The sequence below is a fragment of the Pteronotus mesoamericanus genome, unplaced genomic scaffold, assembly GCF_021234165.1.
Source record: "Pteronotus mesoamericanus isolate MK-2021 breed Mesoamerican mustached bat unplaced genomic scaffold, CSHL_Meso_final contig_94, whole genome shotgun sequence".
Classification (NCBI taxonomy): domain Eukaryota; kingdom Metazoa; phylum Chordata; class Mammalia; order Chiroptera; family Mormoopidae; genus Pteronotus; species Pteronotus mesoamericanus.
This window is the reverse complement of record NW_026555285.1, coordinates 17,317,113-17,334,458: the sequence shown is the minus strand read 5'-3', so window position 1 is coordinate 17,334,458 and position 17,346 is coordinate 17,317,113. Positions and strand designations below refer to the sequence as shown.

Below are 17,346 nucleotides of genomic sequence, written 5' to 3'. Positions count from 1 at the left end.
ATGATCTCGCAGAAGCAAGCATGTGAACTGCCTGTGGAGTGCGTCCTATGGCGAGGACCTGAGGGCCCTTAGCAGCTGAAAGAGCTCCTCAGTACTGCATCCAGAAAGACCTGAGTTTTGCTAACAGCCTGTGAATTTGTAAGAGGATCTCAAGCCTCAGGCAAGGTCACAGCCCAAATGCAATCTCATTCCAGCCTGTGAGACTGAGCAGAAGCCCCAGCAGAGGCCTAGACTCAGCCTGACTCACTGGTGATAAATTTGCATTGTTTTAAGTCACTGATTTTGTGATCATTTGTTAAACAACAATGGAAAACCAATACATTATAATTTACAATCAAGAAAATACTGCTCTTACATGTGTTTGCTTGTAATGCTATTCATATCAAATATTTGTTTTCTCAATTACATTGCCTTTCCTATATAATCTAGAAACAAATAAGCTATTTTCATGAAATCTGGACACTTCAAATTTGTTATAAAGCATTTAATCTCTGAGCTTTCATAGACTCAAAATATATCTAAAGAGAAAAAAGAATTTAATAGTATATTTTCCATTTTTGAAATCATATTTTGAAAACTTACTATTTTAGAAAATATTTACCATATTCCATGCTTTGAGAAAAAGATATACATTTAACATATTTCTCTTTTCAGTATTTATGTTAATTGCTAGAATATATCATATTACAAAGTATATAACATTGAAGGACCTTATATTTTGATATGATATATAGTATGTGGGGAAAAAAAGAGATAGACCAACTTCACAATCAAAATAAATTGTATAAGATTATATAATTAGAACTTTCCCAACATAATGATGTGTTTCCATAGCTAAAGCTGTCATCTAGTAAAGCTGGGGAAAAGAGTTTCACATTATTACCCATTATATAGTGAGAGGGCAAAATAAGCTGCCATCTAATATTCAAATTGTAACCACTAAAATTTTCCTCTGTGCTTTTATCAAATATGAAATTTGTAATTAAAGAAATTTATAAACACCCAGAACAGAGGTTCATATTGTTAGTTGCACCAGTAAACCTTTTTGTACAATTACAAATAAAGTTTGGTCTTTAAAAGAGAAATCTACATTGAGTTAGCCTACCTTCCACATTCAAAGTTCCCATTTTAGACTCCAAGAAATCAAATAACGTGCTTGGTGCTGATGGCCTTGTATTTCCCAGTTCTTCCTCATCTTCAGGTCTTATTCTTCCTCTGCCTTTTCCTTTCCCTTAAGAAGTAAGACATGTATATTGTACATGTAAAAACAAAAGGAGAAAACACTAAAATATAATTAGGAGACATCTTAAGTAGGATTTTGTATATATTTCTTTTCAAATTCTTCTGTATATTCTACACCATTTATAATAAAAAATTTTTAAATGACTGTATTAATTAGTATTTTTAATCACCTAAACGATCTATCTAGAAACTTGAATTTTTTCACAGAAATTATCTTTTAAAGAAAAAATCATTTTCATAAAATTTTTCTTTATTAATTTTTAAAAGAATATAGGATTAAGATTTAAAAAATCATATAATACATTTGATTCTGTAATTAAAAATTGCATAATACATTCAACTAAGCAATTAAAGAATAACACTAAATAGTCATGTTCTTGTTAATTTAAAAAGTTTGCAAGCTCTTTAGTCATTTATACAAGTGACATAGTACTAGAAATAATTAATAGAACTAGTCACTTTATATTTTCTGTATTACATCAACCCTGCTAAATAAGGTATTATTAGACCTATTCTACATAAAGATGAAGGCAATGAGATGCAGAAGAGCCTGCACAAATCTCTTCAGTTGCAAAACTGGAAACACTTACCACAATGGTAAATATCGTTATAGACCTCAGAGCAAAAAAAAAACCCAGCCTCTGTCAACAACATATATTCCTCTGAAAAGCAAACAGTACTATATGGTATATTGCTTAATGAGTTATACCTCTCAGAGGTGGACCAGTGACAGGTTTCTGTTTATTGCTGTTAAGAAGTACATTCAATGCTGCTTCTAAGTTGTTGCCATTATTCATGAGAGCTTGCCTCGATGCTTCCTTACTAAAGCCCATTTCTGTTATGTGCTTCAGAGCCTTCTCATCAACCTGTAAGGAATGAAGAGAAAAAGATATACCAATAATCAATGAATAAATCAAGGTGTAAATTTTTAATTATATATTGTTTTTCTAAACTAAAAATTGCATCATATGTTTGTGGAAAAATGTCATATTAATAAAACATTCACTTGTTGGGTTTTTTTTTCCATACAAATAGCCAAGGAAGAATCAGCATGATATGTAGGGTTGTGCCTTGTGTACCCTCTGATTTTACAAGTACCATTACAAATGCAAAACAAACAAAAAACAATTTATGATATGTAGAATAAGGCTTTTGAAAATAATATATACAGTGAAAACTACCTAATTAAAATTTTTCATGGTTAATACATCTCCATTCTAGAAAGGAAATATAATTTATATAGCACCTGTCCAAAAATGCAAAATAATAATATGAAGCTAACAAAATGATAGCATCATTTTTTCTACTTTGTTTTTCTACTCTCCATTGCTGTACCATTCTGCTGTTCATTTATTAGCAATATTTTCTCTATTATGCTTTGGCAATCTGTACACTGAATAGGAAAATCTACTTTACAAATGCCAGAACCCAAATCTCCTTGAAAAATCTAGACCTGAATAGAACTCTAGAACTGTTTAAGTAACATAAACATATCCCATGAAGAAATTCCTTCAGTGATAGCCAGCTGTAAAATACATAGCCAACTTTACCACATCTAGGAGTTCAGAGAGATAGGCTTTAAGGTATACATGACATGCATGTTGCAGACAGCTACTCCAATACCCATACAGACACTGATAAAAAAAAAGCACAGTAAATTTTTCCAAATTCTGACTGTATCCTTCTGAACAAAGAATCCTTTTTAAACACATTAGCTACTGTCAATAGATCAGAGTTGACACATAAGTGAAAATATTCATCCATGCTGTACATATGCTAAAGAAAATGTAAAAAGGGCTGGGCATCAAAATTATAATTCATCTTTCTTATTTGAAAACTTATCTGAATGTAAAAAATAATCAAACTTTCCTAACCTTTCTCTCTCCTAATTATCTTCCAAGTAAATGTTTAATTAAAAAACTGTCCCATACATAGAACTTAACAACAAAAACAAACTTTTAATAATCAATTAATCCACAACCTTGGCACACCTTATTCTAGCTTTCTTGTTGCTCAGATCTGCATTAACTGAATTTCATTCAAGGTGTTGACAGGACCACACTCTCTCTGACAGCTCTAGGGGAGAACTTCCTTGTCTTTTCTAGCATCTGTTGTTGCTAGCCATCCTTGGCATTCCTTGGCTTGTAGATGTATCATTCCAGTCACATGGCCATCCTTTCACTATGTGTCTTCAGGTCTTTTTCTCTCTACGTGTGGCTCTCTCTGTGTCTAAATTTTCCTTCTTCATAAAAAGATTGGTTTAGGGTTATATTGAATTAGAACCTGCTCTAATGCCCTCTTTTCAACTTGATACCACTGTTGTAAAGACCTTATGTCCAAATAAAGTCACATTTAAGATACTAGCGGTTAGGACTTCAGTATATCTTTAGGGAAGGGCGTAGTTCAACATATAATATCATCTATTATAAAAAAATTACTTAAAGGAGCTATCAGCTGACACCCCAATCAAGTCTTGATCAATTGTTGAAATACAGATTTGAAAACCATCCAGCTTGCAAAAGAATTTTGTACCTAGCTTTCAGAATAACTCACGCATGTTCAAATTGACACCAGTATTTTAAGTTATCCTTTTGATGATCCTCTTCATTTTTGAGTAACAGTTTTCCCGGTTATAGGATTCTTGGTTAACAATTTTTCCTTTCATTACTTTCAATATATCACCTCACTGCTTTCTTATTTCCATAGTTTCTAATGATAAATTAGCTGTTTATCTTATTTAGCCTCCCTGTTCTTGACAAGTTGTTTTTCTTTCACTGATTTTAAGACTTCTCTCTTCAGTTTTCAACAACATGATTATAATGTGTCTGGTTGTGGTGTCTCTCTTAGACTTTATCATCTTGGAGTTTGTTAAGTTTCTTGGATTTGTAGATTCATTGTATCATCACATTTGAGAATTTGGGGCTACTATTTCTTCAAGTATTATTTCTGTCCTTTTCTCTCTCCTCCTATTGGGACTACCACTGTGTGTATGTTGGTACATTTGATAGCACCCTACAAGCCCTTTAAGCTCAATTTTCTTCATTCTTTTTCTCTTTCTGCATGTTACCCTGGGTCATTTCAATGGCCATATATTAAAATACATTGACTCTTTCTTCTGCTTGCTCTAGTCTGATGCTGAACCTAATAACTTTTTTTAAAAATTTCAGCTAATGTATTTTTGAGCTCCATAAATGCTGTTTGGTTGCTTTTTTTATATAATTTCTACCTCTTCAAAAAATATTTTTCTCTTCACTGGTTTTCCCTCCTGGTTCAAATATTGTTCTCATGATTTCTTTTAGTTCATTGTTAATGGCCCACGTCAGTCCTCTGAACATATTTAATACAGCTAAAGTCTTCATTTAGTAAGTCAAATGCCTGGGCTTCTTTAGGAATAATTTCTGTCAGTTTCTTTTTCCTATGACTGAGTCACTTTTTCCTGGGTTGCGGAGGGGGGATTTTTTGTTTTATTTGTGTGTGTGTGTGTGTGTGTGTGTGTGTGTGTGCATGCTTTGTAATTTTTGTTGAGACCTGGACATTTTGAATACTACAATGGCAGTAATTTTGGAAATCAGATTCTCCTCCCTCCTCAGGGACTGCTATTGTTACTTGTTAAAGACTGCAGTATTAAGTTTGTTTAGGTACTTTGCAAATTTCCTTTGCAAAAATTATATTCCTTGTGTTATGTGTTCCCTGAAGTCTTTGTCCTATTATCTCTATGATTGGCATCTTCTCCATCAATCACTACTCTGGATACTGCAAGAGTCTGACTAGGCTCCATGGTGATAAAATAGTTACTTCAGCCAGTGCTTGTCAGCTCAATAATTATTTCAGTGGATAAGCCAATTCCTAGAAATTTCCATATTGCCATCTTTATGATATCACTCCTATCATATGCTTTTAATATTTGCAATTACCCCAAAGTGCAAGTCTCTGGTATTCTACGCAAAAACATTCCCACAGAAGTATTTTCAATTTACTAATGTTTAAGAGCTTCTTGAGTTAGGGACTATGTCTTTTTGAGCTTGCTGTATTGACATTATCCTTAAAACCCTGACTTTCTTCCCCCAAAGAGTTAAATGGGCATATATTCAAGGAAAAGAAAGCCTTGCCCATAGTTATAAACCCAACCTATTTTTAGTCCATGAGACACAAATAAAAGTTACAGGGAATTTCAAAAATATTTTCTTATCTGATAAAATAGACCCCAACACCAAGGGAAAAGGCCCCTTTCCTTCCTGACTCTGAACTTTTTGCATGGAGATTTAATGTATAGAAAATACTAAATACTGTAACAATAAATCATAGAGATGCTCACCAGAGTCCCAATATTGTTAAATTTATCAACTTTTGTAACCATCTATCTCTGAATTTCTTGTTATATGAGATAATAAACCCCCTTTATTTAAGCTAATCTTATTAATCTGTATCCTCCAGATAGTATCATCCAAAGTCATTCAACCTTTAAAGACAGAGGAAAATGAATTATTGTCAGTTCTGTTATATCTAAGAACACTGCAGCATATTAGAAATACATTGGCTCTTCTTATCTTAAAATGCCAGGTATTTTTACAATTGAGACTATAGCATACATGAACTTACTTCAAAATGTTTTTTTCCAGACAAAACAAAACAAAACAGAGACAAATTTGAGAAAAGATGCAGGAATGGTAGATAACTACGTTTTGATGCACCAACTTTTAGAATATAATTTCCATTGAAAGCCTTCAATATAATTTGATGGTTTTTATCAATCCATTCCAAAAAATGTTATTCAGACATTGTAAATTTAAATAAAATGGAAGTTTCAAGTAAATTATTTTTCAAACCAAATTTTCCACAAGTAAACTGCAAATCTTAATGAAAGCTTTTTTAGAACTGTAACATCTATCCATAATACACTGGAAGCCACAGATGGTTGCAAGAAAGAATAAAAAATCATCAAGGCTATTAAAGAAAGAACACGTTAACTTTGTGCTTGTTCTTCAGCCTTACCAGTTCTCTATAGACTCCCTCGTGTTTCCCCTCTGATTTGGTGGACTTCTCTTTCGGTAGAATTTCCCTATTACGGTTGCCAGCAACACTCATGCTGAGATTACTTCTAGCACCACCACCACCTCCTCCAAATGTCTTGGTCTTTAGATAAGAGAAAGAGAACAGAGATGTAAATAAATAGCATTTAAAAACAGTTCTAAAGGCTAAGATACAACTAAAAATATCTAGCAAAGCTGAAATAGTTAAAAGTTTCTTAATTATTGTACATGAAAAAATAGCTAATTTTTTAAACAAATATCTACTAGCCATAATCTTTTTTTCCCCCACAAATCTAGGCAAAGCAATAAAATAATTACATAATTATAATCTTTAAGCATCTAAGGCAAGTCATCAGAATTATTGATGTAGATATTATTGATGTAGAATATATTAAGTAGATAATGACAGAGAAGAAAATTAAATAATACTAGCACAATGGAGATTGGGTGTCAAAAATAATTCTTGGGTAAAATACTTGACCAATATCATGAGGCCTGGGTTACAAACCCAGCTATATGCTAAGGCTACCATCAGTAAGGCATTAAACCTGTTCAAGAATCAGTTATAATTATGTCCACAATCCAGTAATATAAATATATAACCTTCGACGTAAAAAAATAATATATATTTTAACAATAGATTAAAATTTTCATTACTAATTTATTATTCATATTAATTACATACGCTATGTCTTACCAACCATATATGAAAATTTTAAAGTCCATATTTCTTATTTTACCTAACTTATTTGAATAATTTTATGTGTAATCAAATTTGAAAATTTGATTTCAGTTATGTTTTATCAAAGCTATTCTGAAAAGACTACAGCAGAAGGAACATTGATTTGGAAAAATACAAATTCCTGATTTAACAGCATCTCTCACACCTGGCTGGTGTGGCTCAATGAACTGAGTGCCACCCTGTGAACCAAAAGGTCGCTGGTTCAGTTCCAGTCAGGGCATGAGTCTGGATTGTAGGCCAGGTCACCATTAGGGGCATGTAAGAGGAAATCAAGCAATGCTTTTCTCACTCTCTTTTTCTTTCCCTCCCCCTCTCTCTGAAAATCAGTACATAAAAGCTTTAAAAAAAAATAAAAGTAAGAGCATCTCACAGTTGTTACTTGTATTATATTAAATTAAGCATCAGTTACATAATATCTTTATAATCAATAGGTCTAATAAAAGAGGAAGAAGTCAAGACTTGATTTTTATTAAAGATGATCAATATTTTAAAATGTGTTTTTAAATGATTACAGTAAGAAAACATCCTAGATAAAAATTTATATAACATTGAGGAATTATTTTGAATCAGATGAAAATATAAAGAAATAGAACCTGAAAAACAGAAAAATGATGTTAGATAAGCATTAATAGACAACATAGTAAGTTTGATACACCACAATATCTGAATTTAATTCAAATCAAAAGTAAGACAACATCTTCAAAAACTAAAGATATATTACTGGATTCTTTTCATTTTTGGTTTATGCAATCCCAGCAAAAAACAGATATGGAATGTCCCGATAGTCATTACTTGTATAACCATGAAGAAAAATGTGAGTTTATATTAATGTGATATGAAGTTTATCAGGCTGGGAGACAACAGAGTAAAGAACATAGGCTTTGGAGCTAGACACAGGGGGGACTAATTCTTGGCTCAGCCACATTCTAAATAGAGCTCCTGCCCTCAGACAAGTCATTTAGCGCCCTCCTTCCACAAGCCTCAGATTTTTCATGCTTAAAACAAAGATGAGAAAATGTACCTGCCTGGAAAATTTTGAGGATTAAATGACATCATTGACATGCGTGATAAATTCAGTAACTGGTATGTAGTAAACACTCATAACAGATGGCAATAATACTGTTTTATACATTTGAACATAGTTACCTGAAAAGTCTGGAGCCTGACCTGTTCCAAATTAAATATATTCCCGGAATTTAAATTCTGTAACTTCAAAAGTATTTTTTCTTTTGGTGCCAGTGAAATAATCTCATCTTCTGGTTTATTATTTTCTTTCCTTATTATTTTATTCCTTATTATTTTTCTTTCCTTATTTCCTTATTATTATATTTCCTTATTTCCTTATTATTATTCTTTCCTTATTATTTTATTTGCATTCCTTATTCTTTTCTTTCCATTTTATGGGGAGAAATAGGATGAATAGTATTTTCAGTATTTTTCAGTACTTTAAAACAGTTGTTACTCACTAAACATATAAATATCTAGAAACACCACAACTTAGACATTATCCATAAGGCAACTGATGTCCTTTGTGAGCTACACCGTCTTGTCCATATTATGTGAATTAGGCATCTGTGAGATCATCATGACCATGAAACTCAAGTGGGCCTTTAATGCTGCCTAAAAATCTTCCTGTATTTCTCTAGCCCATTCACCCTCCCAGTCTTTCAGACCAGTATTTCACCCGTTCTCCTCACTGCTCAAGCTTTCAACATCTCAGCCTCTCCCCCGCTGACATGGTTGGCCTTGCTTCCTTATACCCTCACATAAATAACTAAAATAATCACTACCGAACTTGAACAGATTTTTACTACATCAACCCACCACTGAAATCTGTACGCTCACACTTTATCTTAACATTGCCTGTATGAATGTTAAGAATAGTGTGGAGGGAATGTATGACTTTCCCAATTCTACATTAGTTCTCAGGCCACACTTTACATGACTTTTTCAAGAGTCTTTGATAAGTTCAACACTCCTTCTTCCCTGACACAATTTCTGCATGTTGTTTTGATCCTATCTTACCAGGTATACCTAGGCTGGTTCAACTTCATCCAACCTGTAAGGTCGAAATGCCACAGCATTCATTCCTTACCCTTTTCTCTTCCTTATCAGTACTCATTCCTTTGGTGATCTTATTTAAGTCATGATTTTAAATATCAACCATATACCTACAACTTTCAAATGGATATATCCATTCCAAAGTTCACCCTTCAACTATACTCTTGTGTCTCACTGCCTATCAAATGTTACCACAGGGATGTCTGTTAGGTACTTCAATATTAATATGTTCAAAACAAAACACCAGATATTTCTCCTTCCAACTTTTTCCACACTGGTCTTCTCCAATTGAAGCTAATCAACTTTACCCTGTCAATTCCTTTTCTTTAAATACCAGGATTTCTTTTTCTCTAAAGATTTTATTTATTTTATTTTTAGAGGGGAAGGAAGAGAGAGAAGGAGAGAAACATCAATGTGTGGTTGCCTCTCGAGTGCCTCCTACTGGGGACCTGGCCCACAACCCAGGCATGTGTCCTGACTGGGAACCAAACCAGTGACCCTTTTTTTTGCAGGCTGGCACTCAAACCACTGAGCCACAGCAGCCAGGGCTACCCTGCCAATTTCTAAAGGCAAAACTCTTGGAGTTATTCATGACATTGCTTCTTCTCTCACATGGCACATTCAATCTGTCAGAAATTCTGATAACTCTATTTTCAAAATTCCAGAATTGGACCACTTAGTACCCCCTGCACAGCTGCCATTTTCATTCAAACCATCATCACTTTTCTCCACCTGGATTACATCAATAATTTCCTAACTTATCTGATTCCAATCCTCTTTCTCTACAATCTGTTCTGAACACAGCAGCCAGAATTAAGACTTTTAAAATGTAGGTTGCTCAGTTGGATAGAGTGTCATCCCAGTACGCCAAGGTTGCAGGTTCAATCCCTGGTCAGGCACGTACAAGAAACAACCAATGAATGCATAAATAAGTGTAACAATAAATCAGTTTCTTTCTCTTTCTCTCTCTTTCGCTCTTCTCTCTCTACCCGCCCCCCACTCCTTCTCCCTCTTTCTATTCCTCTCTCTCTAAAATATATATTAAAAAAATGAAGGTCAGCTGATGTTACTGTGGAAAATCCTCCAGAGCCTCTTCATTTCTCTCTGAATAAAGGCCAGTGTCTTTAAGGCAGCTTACAGGGCCCTATATAAGCAGAACCTCATTATCACTTGACTTTATATTCTACTACTTGTCCCTTTGCTCTTCCTGCTTCCACTGGTCATCTTGCTATTCCTTGAAAATATACTCCTACTTTTGATCCTTTGCAACAGCTGTTCCTTCTCCCTAGAATGATACTCTCAGATAACCACATAACTAATTCTCTCATCTCTTTGAAGTCAGCTCAAATCTCACTACAGTGAGACCTAATCAAACTACTACATTTAAAACTAAAATCTACAATTTACTTATTTAGTATGTTTACATTATTTACTGCCCTTACTAGTATGTAAACTACACAAGAATTACAAATTACAAAGAATTCTCTATTTTTGAGCACCCTCTTTTAAATTGTACCCTCCCCCGGAAAAGGGTGCTCCCAACTCTCTATCCAGTCTACTTTTCCTTTTTTCTCCATCACACTTACCAACTTCTAACCTGCATAAATTTATAGACTTATTATGTATAAGTCTGTCACCCTTACTATTATATAAGCTTGATAAGGGTAGGGATCTTTTGTCTCTTTGTTCATTAATTTAACCTAAGCATTTAAAATACTTCCTGCATACAGTAGATTCTCAAAAAAAAAAAAAAATACTTGCTGAATGAAGGAAAAATAAGAATGAAAATCATCACTTAGTCACTTGTAATAGATTTCGCCAAATCCATACAAGTGTTTTAATGAAAGATCATAAAACATCTTTTCAGAACAATTATTGTTATATGATTTTGATGATTAAATATATATTTAATAATTAAATATGATTAAATAGTATTAAATGATACATATAATGATTATATATTTGATGATTAAATATATATTTAATTGGAAAGATTAAATATAAATATGTATGTATGTATATTTATCCATATAGAGAGATATATAAATATAAATATAATCTGCTACTCTAATACACATAGGTTTAGTCCTAGAATTGTCACTGGGTAAACTCAGGCAAGTTCTCAGCCTCCATTAAGTCTGATTCAGAAAACTGACTCTTTACTTACCAAGTACTTAGGGGAAAATACAATGTGATCAATTATGACTTTAAAAAATGAAATATATTACAGTATGTTAACTATATTCCAGTAAGTAGATAGCAATAACCACATCAACCAAAATATTGAGGGAAAAGCTGAAGAAAAGTGTAAATCCAAAGAACAACTTTCCCATAGTCATAAAGAATTTGATATATACTCAATATCTTCTACTGAAACTCCAAAATTTTAATAGTTATTTTGGAAAGAGAAATATATTTCATGTAAACTGTGTGAAATGTAAATATCAGAAATATTAAAAATCATTTTTAAAATGTGCCTTAGAATAGGGAAAATATTAAAGAATAGCAATAGTCATGTTTATTAAAAGCTTTTTAGCAAAAGAATATCATGATCTGTGCCATATAATATTCTAAATGCTTTAAAGATTATCAATTTTATTTCTCACTGTAACCACATGAAGTAGATAACCATTATAATCCTTTTTTCATAGATAAGGAAAAAATCAGTTACGAAATTTAATAACCTATCTCAGCTTGTCAGCAGGATATGCTTCCAGGCTGCCTGATCCCAGAGTCTGTGCCCTTGGCGTCTACATTAGGCTGATGGCAGATAGAAATGCTGCAGAAGGAACAAAACATGCAAGAAGTCTCCTCCTTCAACTTCGAATTTCAACAGAAGAGCAGTTAGCTAAGATTCACTACTGGTTTTGAAATTTAAAAAAAACTATTTCAATCTTACTGATTGAGCAAAGCCTATCTCAACAACCAATTCATGAATTAGAACTTCTTATCAAAGTCTAAAAATCAATCAATAACAAGAGAAAAGGCCTATTTCAAGTAAATAAGAAATTAAAAATAATTAGAAAAACATTTGGATATTAAAAGATAAGAGAGTGTGCACATGCATAAATACACACTGAATCCCAAGAAAAAGTATTTTTTACTCTATATTACATTAATTTAAGCATAAAAACTGACAAAGACGTTAATCCTGAGCTACTGATTTATCCTCTGATTTTTACCTGAACTCTCAGAAGCTGCTGAAGGGAAAATTATCCTCAAAAAATGTTATCAAGCTCAATCAATGATAGGATGAAATGAAATAAAAAGCATTGGGTTCAGCTGTTACAATGTTAAAAGAAAAGGAAGAGGGAGAAAAGAAGGGTGGTGTGCTAGCAAGAGTAACTTAATGGAATTGTCAAGAGGATTTGGGAAATTAAAAACATTGGGAGCATAATTTGTAAGTTTTAAGTCTCCATATGTACCAGGGCACTTGCTACTGATACATGGAGAATGTTAAAAGTTTGCTGTATTAGTTACTATATGTGAAAAAACAATAATAATGTAAGTAATCTAAATAGAACATAAAGGTAAGAAATAAGAAAAATTTATCAAAATTTAGTTTCTTACTTCTTTGCTCTTTGCAACTTCTGCAATAGCAGCAGTCCTTTGCTTTTCAAATTCATCATTATCACTTGCAGGTTTGACAGGCATAGTAACTTGCAACGTCTTCCTTCGGTCAAGTTCTCTGCTATCCATTTGGACATGAGATACACACTTCTGGCAATAATAAATAAAAATCAGTCACTTCAATAGTTCCAAAACAGATTCAAGGTCGACATAATAAACTACAATTTCTTCTTCAAAAAAGTTTGTATCACAACAGCTGAGAGCCCATAAAAATACCATTCTGTCATATACATTTAAAACAAAAGTAGAAAACTGATTAAAGTAACTTTTAAATAAGTGTAACTGGTAAATACAAGGGAAAGCTTCACAAAAATGTGTCCCCCTAAAACAGGGCCCATATTTACAACATTCATCAAAACAGGAGATCTAAGTTCCATTTTAGGAAAATGACTTAAATAATTTAAATTTCAAACTATATAGACTATTGCACAAGAAAAAGTATATTGAGGTTTTTATTAAGAGCTTGATTTACACATTATGCTTCAATATTTTAATGAGGGTTAAGTAATACAGTTATTTTAACATATAAAAAGATGTATCTGAACTTATAATCCAAAATCTAAAAACAGACCTTGTCCCTCAATGAGGATGCAAAGTTTTGTCTCATAAAATATTTTTCATCTCATAAAATAATTGAGAATGTCATCAATTGCCTAAAAATAAGCCCTAAATTCTATTTCTCCCTTCTAATTGTAGCAGTAAAAATCCTATAAAATAAACCTTTTCTCAAATCATTGATAAAAGAAAACATGCTCTCAAACAAATGTGTTATACAAATACAGCTTTTGAGCAATAGAAATATATCCTGTAGACAGCAATACACAGCCAGCATTATTTGCCTTTAACCCACACACAGGCTAAGATCTATGAAAAGAATTTTTCAGAATGGACTTTATAAACAAATAATATTATTGAAACTATAACTTTTATTATACTTCCTAAGACAAAATAAATTGTAAAACATACCCCAAATTTTTGAAAATAATTAAATCATAACTTTGAGTCACTTGTGAAAGAAATATTACCACCAAAATATTTAAGGGAAAAGCAAATTCTTACAAACATATTTATCACTTTCAAATACAAATTACTAGAATATTTACACTCTGCTTTTATTCTGGGGGTTTTATTACACTAGTAGAAGCGAGGGTATCATCAACATAGATCACACCATAGGGCATCATGCCTCCTTTTATCTTCACTGTGTTATGTTGCAAAGCACAATAAAAACTGACATATTTTAAAAATTCTTTCAAAGTAGACATAATGCTAGAATTACTTTTATTTAATTTTGACTCTACAAAAAGGTCTTTGAAGAGGATACCATCTGACTCTGTTCATTTATCTTCTGATCAACTAGTCATCTTTTTAACACAAAATCTTTTTTAAGTTGTTACAGATATATAGGTCTCTGTTTCCTACCTGTTATGTCCCTAACTCATCTTCAGCATTCTCATCTGAGCCAGCAGTCTCAAAGAAAAATAAAGAGCAAACGCAAAGTAGAATACAAATAGCTAAACTTGGGGGCATCATGTAGCAAAGAGTAAGCTGTCTCAGGGATTATCCTCAGACTCTTCAGGGATAAGGCAGGGGTAGGCTAGAGGAGGTGGCTCTGAATGCAGCTTGATGGTGAGCACAATAAGTAGTCACAAGGTAACAGCCAGCTGAGGAGCTACCTCAAGGCAACACATTGGAGCAACCTTTAGCTTATGTCAGAGAAGGATCAATGTCGCTGTGACTGAAAAAAAATCCAACTGAAAATAAAATTATGTCCCTGACTAACATGGGTATTTAGATCAAGGAAGACAAACAGAATCTTTAAGTAGGTGCCTCGACAGCGGGCTCTCCTAAAGTGCAATGGGGCCCCTTCCCTGCCTCTTGTGTCCTCACATTTTGTCTCATTCTTCTGTTGACACTTTTATTTTCTCTTTCCCTTTTTTATTTTTAAGGAACAAAATGAGATATAGCATATTTTAATTTTCTTTTGCATTTCTATAAATTAAAAAATAGCCCCACCACCATCTTATTTTAATTAGTTATTAGTTCTCTTAAGGTATGCCTCTTAATTTCTTCAATCTTTGGGTTAACATCGCTTTAAGAAAAGCATCTGTGTCATTGATTTAATTACAGTAAAGAAAAAAAACATTTAAGTTCCTTTACTGAGTATATTTCCATATAACTCTCTGACCTCTGAAGGAATATTTGGCACAAAACTAAAAATAGCTTGAATACACACGAAAAATACCTTTTGCTGATTAAATTTCACCTGGCAATATGAAAGTCATTACCTGTCCAAAAGGCACAAAAGGAGGTGGTCCACCTTCAGTTCCAATATTGCTTCTATTATGTTTTGACAAGCTCTGTGAAGAAAGTGAGTCACAAAACAAAAAATATACATTAAAAAAATTTACATCATTTACAATGCACCAGGAATCTCCTTATTTTAGCACATCTTTATTTTAAAAATAGAAAAAAAGCTTTCCATAAATTATTTCAAACAATACAAAATATTTTATTCCTAACGTCATAATTAGGCAAAGGCTCTCTTCTAATCTTCTCGAACAAAATATACATTCACCACAGTTTTCTAAGCTGCTCCCATAAGAATAAAACACAGCCCTGGCTGGTGTGGCTTGGTAGGAACATTATCCCATAAACCAAAAGGCTGTGAGTTTGATCCCCAGTCAGGGCAGATGGCCAAGTAGTGGGTTCCATCCCTGGTCCAGGCGTGTGTGAGAGATGACCAATTGATGTTTCTCTCTCACTTCAATGTTTCCCCCACTTTCTCTCCCTCCTTTCACTTCTCTCTAAAATTAATAAGCATGTCTTAGGTGAGGACTAAAAAGAAAAGAACAAAATACAGTGGAAAAAATCTCCTCAACAAGTAGCAAATTCAAAGATAACAGACTTTGGTAACAAAAATTTTACTTTAAACCATATTAAAATATTTATCTGATACAAATATTGCCTGGAAATCATCTTTAAAATAAATTTTTGAGACATAAAGTCTCAAAACAACATACTTGTTATATTGCAGTATAATAAGAAATACATATTTGGTCTTCATTGCCCAGGTCTTGGAACAGAGTTCAAAAGTGTTCTGACTAGAAACAGTTTATGGGAATACTTATAATGGTGACTTTTAATTATTTAAAGAGATCAAATTGTTACAGTTTATAATATAGTGATTACTTTTAATTACAATAAAATTTCCTTAATGAAAACTTGTTTTAATCAGAACCCCTTCTTGTGCCAGATATATAGAATGAATTAAAGATTTGATGATTCAAAATAACAAGACATATAAAAACAAACAAAAAAGACTTTTGAAAATTAATTTATATTTTCAAGTATTCAGCCAACTGATTAATATTTAATAAAGATAAACTCCCATCTCCCTACTAACTTTGACTTTCCCCCAACTCTCATATTTAAAATTGGAGAGTTGACAATGTATTATGAATATGGAAAAAAATATTCTCCTTGCAAAAGCAATTTATCACATTATAAATTCCTTTGAAATGTCATTAGGAATCTTCAGAAAGATTCTTTTCAGTTGTCTATTTCTCCTATTTGTTTCATTTTTGAGATGTTAATATATATCTGTTAAGCACTAGTTGTCATTTTTTTTCTGATTGGTTGCTGTCTTGTACGCACCCTGACTAGGAACTGAATCCGTAACTTGGGTATGTGCCCTGACTGGGAATTGAACCTGTGACCTTTCAGTCTACGGAATGATGCTCCAACCAATTAAGCCACACTGGCCAGGGTGCTAATTGACATTTAATATAGCCTCTTTAAACTTTTCTGTATATTTTTTATTAATCATTACAAAAAAGTCTACCTGTGTTCTTACACCATATACAAAAATTATTTCAAAATGAATTAAAACCTAATTAAGAGCTAAACCCATAAAAATTTCTAGAAGAAAAGAGAGGGAGAAAGTTTCATGACACTGGATTTGGTAATGATTTTTTGGATAAGATACCAAAAACACATCTAACAAAAGAAAAAAAGATACAATTGAGCTTCATTAAAATTAAAAACTTTTGTGCATTAAAGGACAGTATCAACAGAGTACAAAGGAGATCCATGAAATATTTAAAAAATTGTAAATTATAAAACTGAGAAGGAATTTATATCCAGAATATATTAAGAAATCAAACAACAAAAAAGCAAACCAATTAAAAATTGGCAAAGGACTTAAATAGACCACATATCTCCAAAGAAGATATACAAATGGACAATAAGCATACGAAAAGAAATGCCAAATATCCCTAAGCATTAGGGAAATACAAATCAAAACTGAAATAAGGTTCCATTCCACACTTAAAAGGATAGTTAATATTAAAAAATAACAAGTTGGCAAGGATGTAGAAAAACTGGATCCCTTGTGTATTGTTGATTGGAATGTAAAATGGTGCGTCACTTTGGAAAACCATACAGCAGTTATTTAAAAATTAAACTATAACCACATGATCCCTCAATTCTGCTGCTGAGTGTATACCCAAAGGAACTGAAAGCCAAAACCTGAACAGATATTTATACACCCATGTTCATAACAGCATTATTCACAATAGCCAAAAGGTACAAACAATGCTAATGTCCATCAGTTGTGAATGAACAAAATGTGATACAAAC

The 17,346-nt window shown here is 32.6% G+C and overlaps 1 protein-coding gene across 3 annotated transcripts in view; it reads right to left on the bottom strand.

Moving 5' to 3' along the window:
- Positions 1-17,346, bottom strand: part of TDRD3 (tudor domain containing 3) — a 157,465-nt gene that overhangs the window by 57,295 nt on the left and 82,824 nt on the right. For 2 of the 3 annotated variants that reach the window (XM_054586408.1, XM_054586410.1), the window contains exons 6-10: positions 14,994-15,065; positions 12,646-12,795; positions 6,235-6,375; positions 1,952-2,108; positions 1,106-1,231 (exon numbers count right to left, since the gene is read on the bottom strand). In XM_054586408.1, coding sequence (XP_054442383.1) covers positions 1,106-1,231; positions 1,952-2,108; positions 6,235-6,375; positions 12,646-12,795; positions 14,994-15,065 — 646 coding nt within the window. The remainder of the gene's footprint in view (positions 1-1,105; positions 1,232-1,951; positions 2,109-6,234; positions 6,376-12,645; positions 12,796-14,993; positions 15,066-17,346) is intronic. The other variant, XM_054586409.1, reaches the window with a different exon arrangement.